The following is a 21,882-nucleotide window of genomic DNA, read 5'->3' as shown; positions in this document are numbered from 1 at the left end:
GTAAAGACGATTCCTACTGCCTTTCCCTTTGCATTCCGTGAGTGATTTTCCGGTGGTCCACTCAGCGGATTTATAACTGGTATCAGAAATTAGATTCGTCTGATTGATTTGGTCCCAGAAAATGGATAAATCATGAAAGGAAGGAACGACCTCAGTTCGAAATGGCGTAACACGTTAGCGTACGAGGGCACGAAGTGGAACAATATTTGGTGATAGACGAATCGTAGGAGGAATTGCGGTTGTTGAAAGAAGAAAATTTGGACCTAAGCAGGTCAACACACACAGTGCTCCTGCCCCCCCCCCCCCCTGGCAGCTGAGGAATAAATATTGCTATCTTATCGGCTGTTGGCGTGTACTCTTGTCGGCAAGAAGTGGGCGAAAACAGTTTTTGACAGAATCGTGACTTGTGACCTGAGTGAAGCTAGTGGGATATCAGTGATTTAGTAAAGGTCCTCAGGATTCGTCTCACAGGGAAAGCGGCGTAGTTTTGCCTCTGTAAGAGGAGTGCTGGGCAGCTTAGGACTATCAGTCTCTTATAGAAGGTATCGTTGAGTGGTCCCATACGAAGGAAATGGTTCGCTTATTCCTCCAGCTTTTGTGGGCCATAAACATGCGGGCGCAGGAAGATGTTGAGTCCTTCGTGGATTGGATGACAGCCATTGGCGCCAAAGACCTACGAAGCCATAGGCCCATCGGAGTCAGTCGAAATGGTGAGGGGAGAGGTGCACACTGAGGAAGTCCCTAGACAAAGTATACTTATGTAATAAAATCATTAGAGGCAGAAACCCTGTGGTGCGTAAAGAATCTCTTTAAAATGGCATGTTCCTTTCAAGATAGGGAATTTTTGAATGGAAGAGTTGGGAAGGGAAGGTAGCTGCCGCTTTATATACATGAAGGAGAGCAAATGGGCTTAAGTGGCACCTGTAGCCAGAAGGACAGAAAAATCAGGCATGCGAGTAAACTTCTGGCAAAAGTTACTTTCTGCAAATGACCAGCACTTGGGAAAAGCAGAGAACTGTAATGTTGCTAATATTCTGGGAGTACGACGATTTGTTCAATGGAAGGAATTATTTTCTCTGACAACAAATATAATGTCTAATAGGATTTTAACTGGGCATGCCCACCTATCTTTTGGTGCTCTTGTAGGTTTCCTTTTCACCAGAAAATGTTGATGGAAAACTTTGTGGAAGAGCTGCTGGAAGTAGGTATTATTGTCCTGAGCAAAAGCCCATGGTCCTCCCGTTAGTGACTTTGCCCAAAACTTTGGCATCTGCCTATGACCCTTCTAACTTTCTATTCAGTGTACATTTCCAGGACTAGAATGCAATTAAAGTACTGCATATATACCCTTTACCAAACATTACTGAAACACTAGATTATCTCTGCAGGAGTTGCCATTTTTTTATTCAAGCAGCCATTCCAATGCTCCCTGATTTGCAGGAAATAAACTTCAATGCAGAATGGGGGCATTATGAAAATATGTGCATACCTTTCAGCCTGTGAAATTTGCCAGCATCCTTTCAGCACATGATGGGAATGGGTTCTGCAAGGATTAAAATTGACCCATTGTATATATTTAAATAATGTTGTATTTTTTGGCGCTAATATTGACTAGCATGCAGCGAGACTGTGAATTGTTATGGCTGAGGGGGCAAAGTTGCCTTAAAAAATTTAAAAGTGTCACTTAGCAAAGGGCAAGTAAAATATCTGGGTCACATAATTGACAAGAGAGTGGTAAGCCTGGATCCAAATAAAATTCAGGCAGTGATGGAATACAGTGTCCACCAGTACAAATAAGGTGCAATCATTCTTATGGCTGGCTAATGTCTAGAAAAGTTGTGGGTAACTCACCAACCAATAACCCACCTCCTCAAAAAGAAATTTATTTGGCTTCTCTGGGTGCAAAGCAGCAATTATAATCCTGAAAAGTGCATTAGTGAATGCTCCCATACTTGTACACCTGGATTTTGAGAAACTATTCATAGTTTTTACCAACGGAAGTAACTTCGTGGTGGGTGCTATTTTATTGCAGGTAGTTGACAGGTAAAACATTTGGTGGTGTATGTTTTGCAGCAGCGACATTCAGTGGAGATAAATTACACAGTGACAGAAAAGGAACTGTTGGTGGCGTTTTCAGCTGTGCACTGCTTCTGTTGTTATTAGTGTGGCCAACATTTTACTATGCGTTATTATGCATATGTGTGTGGCCAAAATTTTATTATGCATTAGCCTTTGCAATTTGAACAATAGGCTGACGTGGTGGACATTAAAACTGTCTCAGCATGGTACAAAGTTTTGAAAGCCTGGAAAGTTGCATCTAAATGCAAACTGACTGAGCCACAAAGTACCCTGGATGGAAGTGATAGATGCAGAGGATGTTCAACATATTCAGTTGCAGGACAGAGATTGTCAGAATTGCAAATCAAAACATGGGCTCGAGGAGCAGGAGGGTGATCTGCTTTGAAGGATGGTCGGGGGTCTGTGCGTGGTGCTACCAGAAAGATTGAGGGCAAGTATAATTTAACAACACCATAATCATAAAATCTCCGGTTAATTGGGAGTGAGGACCACTGTGGAACATATTGCTCAGCAGTATTGGTGGCTGACCATTAGGAATAATCAATGAACTTTATATATAAAATCAAAATTTATCGATTTAAATGCAAAGGATGTACAACATACATAATCATATTGAAATAGAAGGATTTATAAAATCCAAACGTAAAAGTGATTCCTGCTACCCTTCTGTACTTTTTCATTGAACGATTCTCTGGTGGACCACACTGTGGATTTACAAAATATTTTGTCCAACAAATGACTAAGGTACACTTAATGCATTCTTTTTTCTTTTGGGTAAATGTTTGATGAGAAATGTTTTTCCTCCGTAGCCACTGCCACAGTGCAGGTTGCAAAAGCAACTCTAGTTGGTGAGGATGAGGAGGGTGGGGAGGGTTGCTGGAAAGAAGATGGTGGGGATGGGACTGGCCTTGGAGACGGATCTGGTGCTGATGGTGTTGGTGGTGAAGGAGATCAATTCTGGCACACAAGTGTTGGAAAATTTCGATTTGCATTGGAGGATTTACCACAGACATTGCAGCTTATTCATTGCCTCCTTAAGGTGTGATGTCATTCACATTTATATTTAATAACAGTATTATGAAAGAAGTTATGGTATGGTAATACACAATTGTGAACAGACATATGCACACATATCTCATTGTGCACCATGTACCTCCCTTTTTTATTTCAAATTCCTCACCCCTAATATTTTTGACTACTGTATGATATTTATTTTAATTGGAGCAAACCTTAATAGAACTTGGACCATCCTTTCAACGACTTCTCATGTGGATTATTTCAGCCCTAGAATCACTTGCTGAAATTCTTTTTTTTTATGTTTACTCTAGATTCTTCAATGACAGAAAAATTACAACGCATTTCTTTAAGTACCGTTTTGAAATAAAAAAAAGGAAGTATACTTTTCTTTACAATTTTATTTTTACATGAAAGCCTGTATCTTACTCTACTTTTCTACATGATTTCCACTAATATGAAGGCACTTATCGCATCATAGAACGAGCTTTTGAATCTTATCCTCGTAGAAATCTGCCTCCTGATTTGACGCACACTGCAAAATGGTTGTTTTGACCTCAATGTCATCGTCTTGGCACTGACTGAGATGCATCTTCAAATTCAAAAAACAGGTTGCTAGATCGGGACTGTATGGATGGTGATCAAGTTGTTTCTAGCCAAAAGTATCCGATCAGATCTTGAGTTTGATTTGCCATGTCTGGACGGGCATTGTCATGGAGCAAAATGATTCATTTACTCAGCATGCCACACCTTTTATTTGGTTTGCAGAATGCAGTTTTTTCAAGGTATCACAATATGTCATAGAATTTATTGTGTCACAAAAAATCAACCAGTAACACCCCCTTCCTGTCCCGAAACACAGCACCCATAATTTTCTGGGCTGAAATTGTTTGTTTGAATTTCACTTTCTCTGGTGATGTTGAAAGTCACCATTCCATGAATTGCATATGCCACCCATGTTTCATTGCCTGTGACAATTTGGCTCAAATAAAGCACCACTTTCCCTACTGTACCGCGCAAGGAAACTCAATGCACTAGCTAGACGTACGTACATCTTGTGCACCTCAGTCAACATTTGCGATACAAAGAGTGGCCGCAACTTTCGATAATTCATAAGTTCAATCACAATTTCATGGAGAACACTTCTTGACACTTGAGGAAACTCATCAGGTTATGACAACATCGTTAAGTGTTGGTTCTCTTTTACTTTGTCATCAACTTTCTGCACCAAATCTTCAGTGATGACTGAAGGTCACCCACTTTATTCCTCCTCATGAACATTTGTGTGGCCATCTTTAAGGACTCTTACCCATTTCAGTACCATTCCATTGCTCATAATATTTTCACCATAAACTTCACTGGGCTGACGATGAAGTTCAGCCCCTTTCATACCTTAAAACGAATCACAGTGCATATTTCATAGTTGGCGGAATTCTCAATTGGCTGAGCCATTAAAAAAATTCACAAATAGATGTAAACATGGTCAAATATTTCCGTAATAGTATCTGTGGCTGCCATAGGTGTAGGTACCATGCCTGCATTAAGTCCTGACTGCAGCACTGCAGCAGCCGAATTTCAAAACAGCACTTAAAAAACAATTCTTACTTAAACTTTGGAATGGTAAAATTGCTGTATAGGAACCAGAAAATTAGATTTTGGGATAAACATAATTTTTAAAAACCTTGGTACACTAACGATCCCTTATTTACACAGGAAAAATATCATAAAACCATATGTTACAAAGCATAATGACCTGACAACTCTGTAGTTCAATTTTGTTTGCTAAATTTTAGAAGTAAGAATTTGATCAGCCATGAGTATTGGTGAAAGAATATGAAAATAAATGCATCGTTCTTGGCATGAATCTATGAATACATGACTGTCATAATGTGCAAAAACAGCTGTTTTCAAAGTACATAATGAAATATTATCATTTTACAATTTTTTCCCCTACCATTAGGAAATTATCAGCATAGTATCTTCTTCATCTGTTGTTCTTCTCTTGCATCTCTAAAAGTGGTCCTATTGGATCAGTCTGCTTGTTAAACTGAGGTTGAATTTTTTGCATTATTACACACAGGAGGAGGACCTCCTGCTTATAAAAGTAGGTGCTCTAGGTATAACTATATTGGATATTTTCACCATCTTATGTTTAAAATTGAGAGTTAGCTGCAGATTGAAAAGACACAGAAAAACTTGCTTAAATCCTTTTGGAAACTTAATTTTCACTTGATTTATCAGTCTTTTATGAATAGTGTCCTTAATTTGGGAAGCACTCAATTAAAATCTCTAGCATTTCCCTTTTTAAGTTTACCATACATAAAATGCTGTTTGCAAAAAAGACTAGTTTTTAATGATTTGGAGTTCTCCTAGCATATTTAATGCTTATCGGTAGAGAACAGGATTTACAATTTTTAGATAAATTTAGTCTATGATTAATACTTGCATATTTACTGTGATTAGGGTAGTTTATAAATAAATATATAATGAAATGCATTATTTTTATGATAAATATCAAAACCTCTTATGAAAGTATCACTTAGAAATGGACATGATGCATAAAAGATAAATCAATTTCCTAGGAGGTTGAAGCAGCTGAACAGGAAGAAATGGAGAAGGAAGTCGTGTATCACCTGCTTGGCTGTCTACATGCTCTCTGCCTTCATGGTGATGCTTTCACTAGTGCAGCAAGAGATCATCGTGGCTTCCTTATTTGGTGTCAGGAAAATCTTCTGATTCGAAAGTATGGTATTTTCTAGTGCCTATCAGTGTTGTGTATAAGTGTGCAATAGGCTGGTCCTTCAAGGGAGTATGCTTGGGAAACCAAGACTTTAAGACAAAATTGCTAATTATAGCATATGTTTTTAATTATTAGTGTCCGACAAATCAGGGATGAGATATATGTATTCTTGAGATTCTCTGTCGTATGGATGTGTATCCAACTCGGATTTCCGATGAAAAGTGGCTGTATATATGGTGGTAATAATAATAATTGATAGCAATAAAGCCTAATATTTGCTGCGGAATTGTGGGTGGCTTCTACAAATGCAAGGCTAAAATAATAATTAGGTATAGAAAGACTAGATTGTGCTGAAATACTGCCATGGCGCTGATGAACCTGACCATGAAGGGTGAGGATGAGATTAATAGAAATAGCAGAGTCTAAATTGTGGAAAATAACCATAATATGAAATAATAAAACAATAAAATAAAGTTTTCTAGGCCATTGAGGCTTCTGAGTTAACATTCAAAATTAAAGATTTTGCTGCAGCACAATGCCACTGACTCATTGGCTTTCTCTGCAAAGCTTGGGCACATATAATATGTATATGAAAAGAAGGAAAATAATCAGTAATTCAAATATGAAAAATGGATCATTCTAAAAAATACCAAGAATTCACAGTAACAGAGTGGTAACTTAATTCCTATTTGTTGAATTTGGTTTTCCAATGTTGATACTAAAGGACCACCCTAGTGAGCATAATATAATTTTCATTTGAAATATATATTCTCACTTATATTATGAAGTGAATATGTATTTCATGAGAATGTTTGTTTTCAAGTACCTGGTTCATAAATTATAATTTATTTCAAAGACAATGTATTTCACAAATATTTTTACAGCAATTAATATGTTTGTGTGTCATATGCTGGTGTAATTCCTTTGTCCATGAATAATATCCCTGAGAGAAAATAAGCACAATGTGACCTAAAAAATAAACTCGACTTTTTTCCTTCAAACTTATTTTACAACGTAGCCTCTTTTAACTCTCTCTCATTATTGCTTTACCTTTTTGAACGTAATCGATGAGCACAACCCCATGACTATCCCAAGATACAGAAGCCATCATCTTCCCACCCAATGGAACCATCTTCACCTTTTTCTGAGCAGGTCACAATTAGCAGTCCACTATATTCACGGTTCTTTCATTTCAGAAGTGAACTGATGGATCCAAGTTTCTTCTATATATATGTATTGTTGCAAAAGATATGACTTGCTTTGTTTGAACCGCTCCAGCGGGGCCTTGGAAATTTTCATAGAAATGCATTTTTGTCCAAAGTGAGCAAATGCAGCACACAACTTGTGGATAGATTATGCATGTCCAATTTTTCAGTCAATGTATGCAAATGCATTCTTTCGATATGTCCATAGCCTCAGCAATCTCACTATCCGTAATTTGATGGTCGCCCAGTGTCATTTGGTGAACGTTTTTGATGTTATTGTTGGATGTCATAGTTTTTGGCCATTGCGACAACTCATCATCATTGAAAAAGAAAACTTGGTTTTTCCACATAAAATATTTATTCACGACCTAGGTTTCGACGCTCAGCGTCATCTTCAGGTGAAAAAAATGAAATGTCTTGTTATAAATGAAAGTATCTTGATGTAGTAAATGGAAATTAGTGAGTAATCAAATCTATGGCTGTGATTTTGTTTTTGAGAATATGGTGGCTCCATTGATTTTTCAATCATAAATGTTTATTTGTTAGAATATGAAAAATATTTGATGATAAATGCCCCTAAAATTTTAGTAATGCAAAATGGACGTTTTCTCCAAATTATAGTTTCTGGGAGTTGCTGAATGCTGAGCATTCACATATATGTGAAGTTGCTGTGCCATTATTGCTACACTGTGTGACCCTACCAGCAGGATCTGATGTCTTTTGGGCACTGATGCAAGAGCAGTTTCATTCTACAGATTGGAGGATACGATTTTCTGCAGGCTAGTGTCTAATGTTTATAGGTCATGACCAGATGTTAATTTGGTGAGAGAATCAGTCTTTCTTTTTTCGTCTGATGAAGATTACGTTGAAGTATGAAAAAGAAAATCATCCATTAGCCAGCAAGTTATTTGGCAAAATACCAAAAGGTAGTGGAATGGTTGGAAAATTGTATACCATTGTGTGGTAAATAAATCTCAAAATTGCAACAAAAACATGTACATCATAGGTTCAAATCTAATTCCCTCCTCATTTAAAAAAACCTGATTTACAATGCAGACAGATTGCTTGAAAAATGCATTTCTCAATTTGCACCTGCATATTGAAAATTACATTTCTGAAACAGGGCATCTTGGAATTTCTATCAATCTGACTATAGCTGTAAAATTTGGTATTGTTGCCCAGGGCACAACTGGAATCTGTTAGTCCATTGATTTTGAGAATGAAACTTATTATTGACATTGATATTATTTCATTTTCTTTTCATTTAACAGTGGAACGAGTAACAGTAATTGCTCGTTTTATGGATGCAAGTCCATTACGTGGTGTTGTTCCACTGCAGTTGGCTTTGGCAAATGCATTCTGCCATCTTGTGTCTAGTATGGATGACTTAAATGTTCAGGTCGCTCAACGAGCCACTCTTTACCTTGGTACCATCCATGATCGAGCCATCAGGGTATGTATTGCAACACAGAGTTGAGAGTTTATTCTTTAATCACCTCTTTATGCTTTCTATTTTTTGCATTTGTAAATGAATTATATTATATTTTAAACTCATTTCCACTGATCTGAGCTGCATTAGTCTATATGTCATTCAGCCATTAAATTTATTAGATGAGTTGTAAAATATATAAGGTCGTTTAAATGGTTCAGTAAGTACATATGTTTATTTGTTGGCTTTTTACTATATTCCCCCAGTGTCAGAAATTTTACCATGAGAAACAATAATTTATGTTAATTTTGTAATGATTTCTTAGGCATCAGATACCTCATTATAGGCAGCCAAAGATTGTAAATAAACATTATCTTGCTCAGTTTCCTTGAGAAGCGGATATAGACTCTTAAATGCAGCCAATTCCCTGCACAGCTGAGCCATTTGAGATTTTTGTTGTCCTTTTAATGTCAGCCTCAGCTGTGTGATGTGAATGATAAGGCCATTTCTCTTGAAATTTCCAGAATAGCCTGACATACTATAGGATTTAATAGCATACACTTGCAAATGTAGTATAAATGGCTTTCATTATGACTTCTTGTAAATCATGTTGGCAAAGTAAATAAATAATCTACCTCCCAAATATGTATTGGAGCACCATACAGGCTCTGTTCTTGGTACCAAAGTGTACAGATGCTATATCATCCCTTGAAATTCTTATTCTAGACCCATGTTCTTAATAGTATCTGCTACTACTTGCACTGTTGATTCTTCTGTCCTACTTTCAATTTTAAAGGTGCCAGAGAACCACTCGCTGCTCCCCCTCCTGTGATACAAAAAAACAGCAAGATGATCTACCGATCCATTTCCTGTAAAAGTTGCTGGTAGATTTCTATTTCAATGAATAAGTAGAGCACTCTTCATGTAAGGTTTCATTTGGGTACTTCTCTGACTGCAATGAGATATTTTTACCCTGTGCTACCTTACTGTTCAACAGATGAGTTCCATTTTCCTCAAGGCCCTTATAGGTCACTGCCAAATAGCATAGTTTTTTTATGGCTAACTTTTCACAATCCAATTAAATGAAGCTAACAGCTCTTGTGTCATTAGTTTTTCTATGGTATTCTTCTGGTTCCTCATATCTGAAATACTGTGTTGGTAATCATCAGTACTACTTTTGCTCCAATTTTTAGGAGTTTTACAGAAAATTATGAGTATCTTATTGCTTTCTCTTTCCTTCTACTCTTGTGTTTCTCTTTGGTGCCTTGCTTTTCTGAATTGTTGCAGAGATATATGTTTTTACATAGCACAGTATATTACAACAGCATAATGCGGATAATATATTTTATAGATGATGCAACAATCAAAGTCTTATTTAATGGCCCCGACATTGAACTGTCTCTCAGGGTCTCAGAATCTCAAAATACTTGTGTATCTTGAATATTTCCTCTTCATTAGCATACATAACATCAAGGCAAAAGTCTTAATTCCTCACCCTGCTTGCTTAACCTGCATCTTTGAATATTATTCTTTCTGTATGAGTTCTTCACAAGCCTCCCAATGTAATCTATGTAGTCACATTTTTTAATGAAAAGTTAATGGACTCTTGAGCCAAAATCTTCACAAAGTTGGTCAAATTTACTTTTTGGTTGAAGCTAGTGAAGTACACTGTAACAACAAACCAATTGGGCTTGTGAAAAATAAGGTGTGTGTGTCTCTTCAGGGATACTGATATAACTCTGCACATGCATATAATGATGCCATAGCTAAAGAGTCACTCAGTTCTCCATGAAGTCTGAATAGCATGGTGTTTTCTGTTTACAATTTTCATTTTGCAGGAGTATGCTGATGTATTAAGTCACCTAATGAAATCTGCTGCATACTACAGTAAATGAGTGTCAGTCAAAACCACAATAAAAAATAAAATTGAGCCAACCCGAAGTTGGTGTAATAGAAAGAGGGGAAGTCACCTAATACTAAGCCCAATAACAAGTTCATCCATCAGGATGGGGTGAAATCTGATACCCAGAAATTCACAACATTTATGAAATCACTGGATGACTTAAATGATCACTACACATTTGGTGATCTGCTTGATAATTTTCATTGCTGTAATAATTACTTAACCCTTTAGGGTTAGATGAAAGACAGAAGAAAGATGAAGTTTTAAAATATGCAATCTTTTCCCTTTTTAGGGTGTGCTAGGGGGAGGGGGAGGAGCCATCCGTAAAAAAATGAAATTGGTCTATAAATAGTTGCTGGTTATTTTGACCCTCAAGTGTCATCTTTTTATGGGGTTGGATCTGATAGTTTCCAAAATATAATTTTTCTTGGATTCTATTGAACCATAGTGGCAGTTTCTCATTACTGATAGGCCTGTTGACAGATATTTATATAGAGGTCTAGATTTTTGACATGAGGGAGTAACTTCTGCAAAATTTTCTTATTTACAGCCTACATTTATACAGTCCTTTGTGGTATTTGATGGCACAGAAGAGAAAAGAGATGTAATTTTCATTTTCTAGGTTTTTCAGTAAATTTACTGTGTTACTGTTTACATATGCAGCTTCCTGTAATGCCTGAAACACTGATTAATGATTTGTATTTATGTTTAAATTTTTTCATTGTTATTCTCTAACTGCTATCTCAAGTTACTTTATGATTCCAATGCTTTTTTTCTTACAGTCATTAATAATGTGTTTGGAAACTCAGTTTGATTTGGTTATTGTTGACCGACCAATGGTTTTGCAGACTTTATATCAGCTTCACAACTCACTCTCAGATCGAAGAGGCATTTTAACCTGGGAATTTTTTCTTAATCGATTTGACACATTATTCCTTGAGGCACAAATCAACCTGAAAAAAAGTGGTGGAGATGAAATATCTTATCTGAGAGGTAAGGCTAACATTCATATTTCTGACCTGTATCTTTATATCCTCTGTATATACTTTGAGTTAAAGTTAAAAATTAATTGGGCTAATATTTTATTACAAGCTGACAGAATTAAAATAAAACCTCCATATTACAAAGTCATCAGAGCCAAGAAAAAAGAATTTTTGTTGTGTAGATACTAAAATGGGTTTCTTAATCACTTGGGCACATCCATGTTTTAGTGAATCAAATTTGTTGGGTCCATGTTTAATGATTGATAGAAAATAAAATGTGCATTTAACTTTCAGGGTAAAAATGTTATCATGCCATGTGCTAACCTATATTTTCTAAGTAGCAACTGTAAAACTAGTGACGAACTCTTAATGAAGACCTCATTTTTAAATATTAACTGACTAATAAGTATAATTCATTTTTTTTTGCATCATCTCACATGTATTTCTATGAGCCTATTTTTGTTCCTGTGGATTTTTTCAGAAAGGCTTTGTATCCACATGCACTGGCTTTTGATAAATGTCGTAGTCTTTGGAAATTTGAATGAATATGAATTCTACTGCCTCCATCACCAAAAGAGAAATTTTCAAATATTTTTACCAGTGGTGGCTAATACATTCATCAGCTCTAGTATTGGCCTTCAGTGATGAAATAATGCATTTAATCTCATACTAGAACATTGTCAAAGACTCTTCAACCAATAGTTTTTGCTGTTAGTTCACCTTGTCAGTGATTATAATAAAGAGCTAATAAGCCCATATCCAGATTATATGAAAATCTGGCCAGTTGAATCATCTATATGAAAGAGATAATCTGGAAATTATTTAGGTATTATATTTGAGTAAATTTTAATATTTTTAAAGAATAAAAACTAAAGTGACAGTATTTGTGAATATTTACCATGCAATAAAAGAAAATAAATTAATTCACTTATGTTCTTTATTTGTGCCACTTATTTTAGATCTTCGAAATACTGATTTAAAAAGTGAAACATTCATAAGAAAACTCAATCGTGCTCAAGAAGCTTTATCTCAGCCTCCTGTTAAAACCCTCTCTGCCAGTTTTGGAACAAAGTGGCCTTACAAGAGAACAATGTCGGCCCCTGCATCAATGGTTCCTAGAACAGATAAACAAGGTATGTAACGGAATGAGAATTGTGTAACGTGAAAAGTGTATGTAGAGAAAAGTGTAACGGAATGAGAATTCAGAAACTTTGTTCTAGGACACGAATTAAATTAACTAAAACCACTTATAGAAGTATGAGTAATGGCTGGAAGTGATTATCTTTTCTTTAACTAGATATTTCTCAATGCTGATACTAACGAAATGTGGGTAACCAAAGTTTATTAAAGTTATTAAAATTAAGTGGTGAAATTATTTGCAGAAAATAGTCATATACAGGTCACTCTTGTCTCTTTTTTTAAATATGACATTACGGTATTCTGTCGTGGTTATATTATTTTTAATTCCATTTTAACAATGATGAGCTTTTATAATGCAATGTAATTTCTCATTGCGCTCAGAATGGTACAGCGCTTAAATCCGGACAAATGAAACTTTTGTTTTAAAGCAAATTTATTAAAAAAACTAAAAATGAAAATGATAATGCTTTTACATACAAGTAGTGGTATATGTCAAGAGTAACATTACTCAATTTAACCCCCTTCAGCTGCAATCACTGCCTCTAATCTTGTCCTGAATCGATCACACGCACTCTTTAAAACAGCGCTGCCCATACTACCTTGATCAAAAAGTTCCCGGAATAACCACCGTGTGGCGCTCCCATCGTTCCGATTTGAGTTCTGTTTTTTTTGTTAAATTGGTACATCTGTTGTTGATATTCCCTTTAAATCTTAGTGTCATAACTTGACATTTGCAAAAGTTACGTAGCCAAGAGTACATCTATCTCTGTGTGTGTTGGCGATTTTTTACAATTTCAGAAATGGATTTAAATTTGCAACAACGAACTTGTATTAAATTTTGCGTAAAAAACGGATTTAGTGGCGCACGGACGTTGGAAATGTTGGAAAAGTGTTTCGGCAACGATTCTCTAAAAAAAACGGTCGTTTACCAGTGGCACGAGCGGTTCAGAAGTGGTCGTGAGTCAATCGAAGATGATGAACGCAGTGGCAGACCATCGACATCGAAAGTCGGTGAAAAAATTGATAAAGTAAAAGAAATGTTGGTCAATAACCGCAAATTAACCATCAGAGAAATAGCGGAGGACTTGAACATTGCCTATGGATCCGCCCAAGACATTGTGGTTAATGATTTGGGTTTCCGTCGTGTAGCAGCAAAGTTGGTGCCGAAAGACCTCAATTTCATGCAAAAAAGAGACCGTGTTGACGTCGCAAAAGACATGATTTGCGAGGCTGAATCCGATCCCACATTCATCAAAAGGATCATTACTGGAGACGAGACGTGGGTTTATGAGTACGACACGCAATCCAGACATCAGGCAAGTGAATGGCGTTCACCAAATGAGCCGAGACCAAAAAAACCACGTCGTTTTCAGTCAAAAAAGAAGGCAATGCTGACGGTTTTCATGGATTACAACGGTGTAGTGCATCATGAATTTTTGCCAGAAGGCCAGACAGTAAACAAAGAGTATTATTTGGGCGTTATGAGACGTTTGCGTGAAGCAATTCGCCGAAAGAGACCAGAAATGTGGGCAGAAAACTCGTGGATTTTGCACCATGATAACGCACCGTCGCACAGTGCTATCATTATTCGTAATTTTTTGACGAAAAATGCAACAAATACCATCCAACAGCCACCGAATTCACCTGATTTGGCTCCCTGTGACTTCTTTCTGTTCAATCGAGTTAAAAAACCATTACGGGGAACGCGTTTTAGCAGCCGAGAGGAAGTAATGGAAAAATCGCAGGAAGCACTGATGGACATACCGAAAACCGTCCGTAACTTTTGCAAATGTCAAGTTATGACACTAAGATTTAAAGGGAATATCAACAACAGATGTACCAATTTAACAAAAAAACAGAACTCAAATCGGAACGATGGGAGCGCCACACGGTGTATTATTCGCAAATGCTGCTATGATAGTGGTGCGTAGAAATGCAACATTAGGGTGCCTCGTCTTATTGGTAATTCTTTTGACTATGCTGCAAGCATAATAGTCGAGGGGGTTCAAGTCTGGGCTATTCGGGGGCCAGAACTCCTTTGACCAGAACATGTTAATGTTATCTGAGAGCCAGTTTTGGACTAAATGACTGGTATGAGTTGGTGCACCATCCTGTTGAAAGACATATTGTCTCCCCGAGGCCACAGTTACCATCCACGGTTTCACGACATTCTTCAAAATTTGCAGATAGACTTCTTTTGTGATAATTTGTCCCTTTTCAAAGAAATGTGGTGGCATGATATCACCCTTACTGGACACAACACCTAGGATGTGAACACCAACCGGAAATTTTGTTTGAGCAACAATCGGGACGTCCTCGGGGTTGTGGGCAAGCCAGCAATCATTTCTCATTTTGATCTTCACGTCAACAGTGAAAATTTTTGCATCAGAAAAGAATCAGATTCGCCCCGCAGCTTCATTTTTTAGAGAACACAACAGCAGGTTGCAGCGAGCAATCTGCTTTGTTCTGGCAGCCGCAGACAGCATGTGTTGCACCTTTATTGTGTATGACTTGTATTGTAGGTCCTCCTATGCCATCCGATGCATTGTTTGCTTGCTAACATTCAGTTCCGATGCCAATTTCCTCAGCGATTGCCCTGGGTCCTCTGAAATCAGCACCTGAACCTTCTCGACGACTGCCACAGTTTGTGCAGTGGTACCTCACATTATGACTCAAACTTTGCCTTTTAAAGCAGAAACAATTCAGATTCCTTTGTTACTATCAAAATCAATCTTAGTTGATATCTCCAAAACTAGCTTGATTATCAGAATACTACCTTAATATATGGTAACAAGAATATTGAAGTTGTGCATTGGCAACTTGCAATTATCAGCTTAATGTGCTAATAAAGTTTACATAGACATTTCCTTACTGGGTACTTTCTACGTATGACATTTTGTATTGGGCATAATTATACCAACTATAATGATATAAAATAATGTAGAGTATTAAGCAGTTTTACCCCAAGCCTTAAATGAATTTAAAAAGTTTACTATTGATTTCAAAATATGATTAAAAAAGAATGAACGGTGTTGTTCTGTGAAATTCGGCATGGAACTCTGCAAATCCTTCGTGGAAACTTTTGAGTTGATTATCAAGGTTTCTGGTGAGGATGCTATGAAAGGTACCACATGTTATGAGTAGTTTACCTGGATCAAAAAGAGAAAGTAATCCGTGGAAGGCAAGAGTGTTCCGGAAGACCATCAAAATCGACTGATGACACCCACTTCAAGAAAGTGAACGATCTCGTTCATGCAAATTGTTGTTTTTCTGCCAGTGGAAAACTTGCAGAAGAGTTTGGCATCTCAATTGGTTTATGCTATGAAATGCTGACTGAACAATTGAGGATGCACTAGAAACAACATCAAGTTCAGGTCTATCAGGAACTGTTTGATCGGGCTGAAGAGGATGTCCAGTTTCATAACGGGTGTATTGAGTCATGGATTTATGGAAATGTCATCAAAACAAAAGTGCAATTTTTGCAATGGATTGGAGAAACGTCCCTCCCGCTCCAAAAAAAGCTCAACAAGTTTGCATTTGGAATATCAAGGTGATGTTGATTGTTTTCTTCTACAAAGAAAGAAAGAAAGTCAACATGTGATACTATCTGGGGGTTATGATGTGTCTAAGAGAGAGAATCAGGCGAAAATGGTCTGAACCCTGTAGGAGTGGCGAGGGGTTTTTTACCACAACACTGTGCCTGACCATTCATCTCTCAGAACTTCTGAGTTTTTAGCCAAACCCAAGACTGCAGTGCCTCTAGACCCAACCCACTCCCCAGACCTGGCCACCCCATGTGGCTTCTTCCTGTTCCTCAATCTAAAAACCCCGCTCAAAGGAAAAAGATTTGCCACCACATCAGGGGTTGAGAAAAATTCAACAGAGGAGCTTATGAGTATTCCAGAAGAAGCATTTAAAGACTGTTTCAAAAAGTGGAAACACCATTGGGATAAGTATATACATTGAGGGGGAGATAACTTTGAAGAGGGACTAGAACAATAATTTGTTAGTGAAGTATTTTTTGTGATAAAAAAGTTTGGGAAACTTTTGACATACCAGGTATTATCTAAATTTTGAAGGGACTGGCCATTTTGCTTTGTGATAATGCATTAGTAAATACGAGAGTCATCCGGAAAGTAGTACCCGTTCGTGCCGCATGAAGTGCTGACGACGCGAGTAGCCGCTGGACGAGGTCAGATAGCTTCAGTGGCTTGTCTGCCTTCTCTGAGCCAAGTTGCGTGACGCTAGCATTGCCTGTGTTGTTTCTGTGATTGTTTACAATGTTTAAAAAAATTGAGAACGCCGCCAGTTGTGAAGTGAGGGCAGTGATTAAATTCCTCAATGCAAGAAACGTTCGCCCATGTGATATTCATCGCCAATTAAAGGAGGTGTATGGAGACAATGTAATGGACGAGTCGTCTGTTCGGCGGTGGTGTCGCAACTTCAACATGGGGAGGGGGAACACACACGACGATGAGCGTTCGGGGAGACCGTCTGTCATTACAGACCAACTGGTGAGCTCAGTTGACGAATTCGTGAGGAACGATCGGCGCGTCACAATTGATGACATCTGTGAGCATTTTCCCAATGTTTCTCGAACAATTGTTCATGAAATTGTTAAACACCATCTGCATTATGCAAAAATTTGTGCAAGATGGGTCCCTCGCGTATCTCAATGAGCTGGCGGCGAAGGACTATGCAGCAGGAATACAGAAACTTGTCACACGTTATGACAAATGCCTTAATTTGCTTGGAGATTATGTTGAGAAGTAGTTTAAAGTATCCTCTTTCAAATAAAATTTTTTATGTTTGTTAATATTTACTTTTGTGTCTTTATTTCACGAACGGGTACTACTTTCCGGATGACCCTCGTACATTCTAACAAGGTCACTATTGTAAATTTCCTGTACTTACTGCACCTTGTGCTGAAGTAGGCATAGGTTGTGCTAACCTACATGAAAATGGTTTTTGAGTAGCATATAGAGTCATGTATCATGCACATTCATATAAAACATGCAGTCTGCTAATGATAACCAAAATAAGAGAAACTTTAAGTTTTAATGAAAGTAAATCAACATATTTAACGTTTTTTGTAGTTACCATCAAATTTTTTGCCACAGAAAATTAGGGATATTATATCATCATTAACATTACTATATTTGAAATAGGTTATGTAAGTTGAAATCATTTCAGTCATGTCTTCTTCAAACTTAAACTGTGGTAGAAGAATATGTATTATATTTCATGGCCCATAAGATGCATTTCTTGGCTCCTAAATGTGCTCTAAAGTTAGCCTGTGTTTTATGGGCGGGGGCATACAAGTATAACTTTGACCTATAAGTTGATTCACTGGAAAAATGCTTAATATTAAGAATTTTTTCCAACATCTGTCAAAAAAATGGTTGCCTTCTCTGTTTAGTAATAAGCAATAGAGTGTTGATATTTCCCTGCAAGTACTTCCTGAAAAAATCCCCTAATAAATCCCCAGGGATGTCACTACACTGCTAATACATTGTATCATCTCTCCTGATGAACTGAAATTAATAAATAATAATATACTGCTTGAATATAACTCTCCCCTTAAAAATGACTATGATTTCATCCACTGCAATGTACTCTGATGGTCTATATTATTTCTTGTAACTTTCATTAATTATATCAAAAAGATGCCTGATCTTTCAAAGCCTGTCATCATTTTCGTTCCCCTATTTGCCTTATTATCATTATTTGTAACATATATGTAATATACGTAGCATATACGTAAAAATCTAAGAATGTGTTGGAATGTATCACGCATCATGGTATTGCCATAAAAAGGTGTGAATAACTGTTCCATACACGTTCAGTAATCTCTGAGTGAGTCTGTGATGTCAAGTCCCATGTGAATTGCAATGGCCAAATATTTACACATTTCAGAATGACTTACATTAGGTTCCGCAGATTAAACAGTGTTTTTTGCGGAAAAAGTGAGCATAATACCTGTTTGTATCTTTGCCCAGTAGATATATGATTGCTTAAAAATACAGGAAAAACACAGCCATAGGTGAGGAATTTTTCGTGATATTTGGAGCTTCTCTTTCACTCCCAGAAAAACAGAATCCGCCATAAAAAGCATAGGTCCTAGGCTTTTTTACTCACTTCTTTGACTCATTCTGCGCTGCATATATGTTGATGTTGCCGTCATCTTCTATGGAGAAGTCACTCTTGACAGTGACGTGGATGTCAGAATAACTGTCTGATTAAAGTTCTTCCCTGATTTCTCTCTCTAACAACATTTGCTTGGAATCCATTGAAGAGGGGGGAGAGCTTTTTCCACTAATTTCAAGTACAGAAAATTATTATAAAAAATCCATGTCGGAAAGGTTTTTGAATAAAAATTTCCCATCTATTAACTTGAAGAGTGATTACCAGGATCACCAAAAGGTGTGAATAAATTCCATACAATCGAAAAAAACTGGTCAAACACTTACACCGCTAGTATCTCTCAGAAAGAACTGCTCATACTGAAAGTAGCTTCTGCACTAGGGATACCCAATAAACTCTTAACCTAGCAGAATGGATGCATAGAATTACGGGAGCACAGAGTGATGTAAATACAATTCAATGCAGTTGAGACAAGGAATGGCCACTCAGGGCCTGAAAGATGCCAAATGATGAAGAGTAAACAGTCTAGACATCATTAGACACCCCAGGCATCCTCATAAAAGAAGCATGTGATAAGCAAAACTAAGTGGTCCCTAAAGGTGCCATTCGGCCAACAGGTTGGTCTTTTGATGGGAACAAAAGTTCCCTTTTGGTTAATAAAGGTTAATTGAAGCAAGAAAATTAACAATAGATATTCCTCCTTTGAATTTTTTGAGACAACATTATGATGCGATTGATGCTATATTAATGTGTATGTATACATGGACCATCATGAAAGTAATGTGCATGATTTTATTGTGATGTGACTATCCATGGCAGCGCGGTAAAACCGGTCGGGAAATGTGGTGTGGGGTCTGCCCTTCCAAAGTAGCCAGTCGCCAGGTTGCTCCAAGCAGTCTGAGTGAAAAGAAGTGTGTTTTTCGACTTTGTCACTTGGCACGATGGAGCACTCAGCCACCTGTCCTTTATTGTTACCAACTTCCTGGCCTGGAGCACCGGCCACTTTACAGTCCCAACTTGGCTCCATGTGACTTTTTTTGTTTCCCTGATGAAAGCATTGGGAGACTTTCCAAAAGCATGGGAAAATATCCAAAAGCATGTTATAACATTCCTGAGAGACATTCCTGTCGGGGAGTTTCAGGGTACCCTCCAGGCATGGCAGACATGTCTCTGCAAGTGTAATGATGCAGGGGCAGAATATTTAGAAGAATTTTTAACATTTGTACTAGTACGATCAATAAATCTATTTTCCCAGAGAATGCACATTACTTTCATAGTGGACCCTCTACACATGCACACGATGTAGACAAAAATTTTGAAAGATGAACGTAATGAATCAAACGAAGGAGCAATGTGGGGTTGGCCTACACAAATATAGCTAGAAACATAAAAAAGGAGTCTCATACTCATTCTAAATTTTTGGTGACACAGCCTTCTGCTGACAAAGGAACTGAGGAGAAGGATGAACGAGAGGTGAATGAGAGAAGATGGTGGGAAAAGGTTTGGGAGGGGTGGGATTTAAATGCAAAGGTTTGGGAGAGGGGGGAGGAATGAAAATTTCTGGAAAGTGAGGTAATTAATGCCTAATATAGTATGTTATATACAGGGTTCGTCCGGAAAATAAGTGTACTGAGCTAAGGAAAAAAAATTTATTACACTTTTACATAGCTTAAGCTTTATTTTCCTCAAAATAGGACCCTTGTGAGTCGATACACTTGTTCCAGCGGCGTTCCCATTCCTGGAACGCTCCCGCGAAGGCATCATCGGGAACCTCTCGAAGACACGTCGTCACGGCCTCTTTGACGGCGTCCAAAGTCCCGTATCGCGTTCCTTTCAAACTCCTCTTTATCTTCGGGAACAGAAAGAAGTCCGGTGGTGCCAAGTCCGGGCTGTAGGGCGGGTGCGGCAGCGTTGCCACGCCGTGCTTGGCCAAGAAGTCCGACACGACAAGCGCGGTGTGAGACGGCGCATTGTCGTGATGCAGCCGCCAGATGTTTTTGATCGCTGGCCGGACGCGGGCGACTCGTTTTCGAAGCCTGTCGAGCACTTGGACGTAAAATGCAGCATTTACAGTTTGTCGTTCAGGTACAAATTCGTAGTGGACGACTCCCCTTTTGTCAAAAAAGACAATGAGCATCGCCTTGATCCGAGATTTGCTCATGCGAGCTTTCTTTTGACGGGGTGATGATGGGGTGTGCCACTCCGCACTTTGTCTCTTCGACTCCGGGTCGTACTCAAAGATCCACGTCTCGTCACCCGAAACAACGTTCTCTAAAAAATGTGGATCATTTTTGCAGTGATCCGCAAGTTGTGTCGCGATTTCCAAACGATTGAGTCTTTGATCATCACTGAGCACTTTCGGCACCAACTTTGCACAAATTTTTCGCATCTGTAATTGCTCCCTAATAATCTCGTGCACTATTGTTTTTGGCACATTACACTGCTCTGCTATCATCCGAACACTAAGACGACGATCAGAGTTCAGTACATCGCGAACTTTTCGCACATTTTCGTCGGTGAGTGTCGTTGATGGGCGTCCAGGCCGTGGTTCGTCGTCGACCTCTTCTCTGCCCTCCACGAACATCTTGTGCCACCGAAAGATCATGTTTCTGGGCATGGCTGACTCCCCGTAAGCCTGGTTAATCATACCGACAGTTTCGGTAGACGATTTCCCAAGCTTTACCGCAAATTTGATGGAATAACGCTGCTCCAAAAACTTCGGCATCGTGTTCCGTGACGTGGGTCGAGCGTGGAGGTTCGCGTTAACAGAGCTCCTCACTACACCACAGCTCAGAGCCGACTGCCTTTTTCAGCGTCGCTTGCCAACATACCCCCCTCCAATCGCAGCCTGTCAGAGCGGTGCTGGGCGCGCCTGGAGCGGCGGGAAAAAATGAGTACACTTATTTTCCGGACGAACCCTGTAGTCTAATGGTTTAGTGGAGAGTTCGAAGATAGGAGGTATCCTAAAATGTTCATGCTGTAGCTATTGTCAAAGGGAGTGCTATGGCTGGAGGCGTGCTTCAAGGTAAAGGAAACAAAGATTGAGGCTTCATCTTGTTTCCTTTATCTCTTCAGTTTCCTCCTCCTAAATTACCCTCCTAGATGTAAACATATCATTAATGTTCAAAACATTGTACACTTATATGCATATAAAACTGACTAACATACAAAAATACCTACACTACAACAGTTACCACCCTTGTCATACCAAATTCTCTATTATTAATTCCCTTTCTATACGAGGA

General features: G+C 38.2%; 1 protein-coding gene across 1 annotated transcript in view; it reads left to right on the top strand.

Moving 5' to 3' along the window:
• Positions 1–21,882, top strand: part of unc79 (UNC-79 domain-containing protein) — a 197,243-nt gene that overhangs the window by 81,121 nt on the left and 94,240 nt on the right. Inside the window, exons 21-26 of the mRNA XM_071582616.1 lie at positions 2,889–3,118; positions 5,676–5,836; positions 7,660–7,817; positions 8,310–8,491; positions 11,153–11,363; positions 12,313–12,486. Of these exons, the coding sequence (XP_071438717.1) occupies positions 2,889–3,118; positions 5,676–5,836; positions 7,660–7,817; positions 8,310–8,491; positions 11,153–11,363; positions 12,313–12,486 (1,116 nt within the window). The remainder of the gene's footprint in view (positions 1–2,888; positions 3,119–5,675; positions 5,837–7,659; positions 7,818–8,309; positions 8,492–11,152; positions 11,364–12,312; positions 12,487–21,882) is intronic.

Source organism: Hetaerina americana, unplaced genomic scaffold, assembly GCF_022747635.1.
Source record: "Hetaerina americana unplaced genomic scaffold, ioHetAmer1.1.p SCAF_12, whole genome shotgun sequence".
Lineage (NCBI taxonomy): Eukaryota > Metazoa > Arthropoda > Insecta > Odonata > Calopterygidae > Hetaerina > Hetaerina americana.
This window is presented reverse-complemented; position numbering and strand designations above follow the sequence as displayed.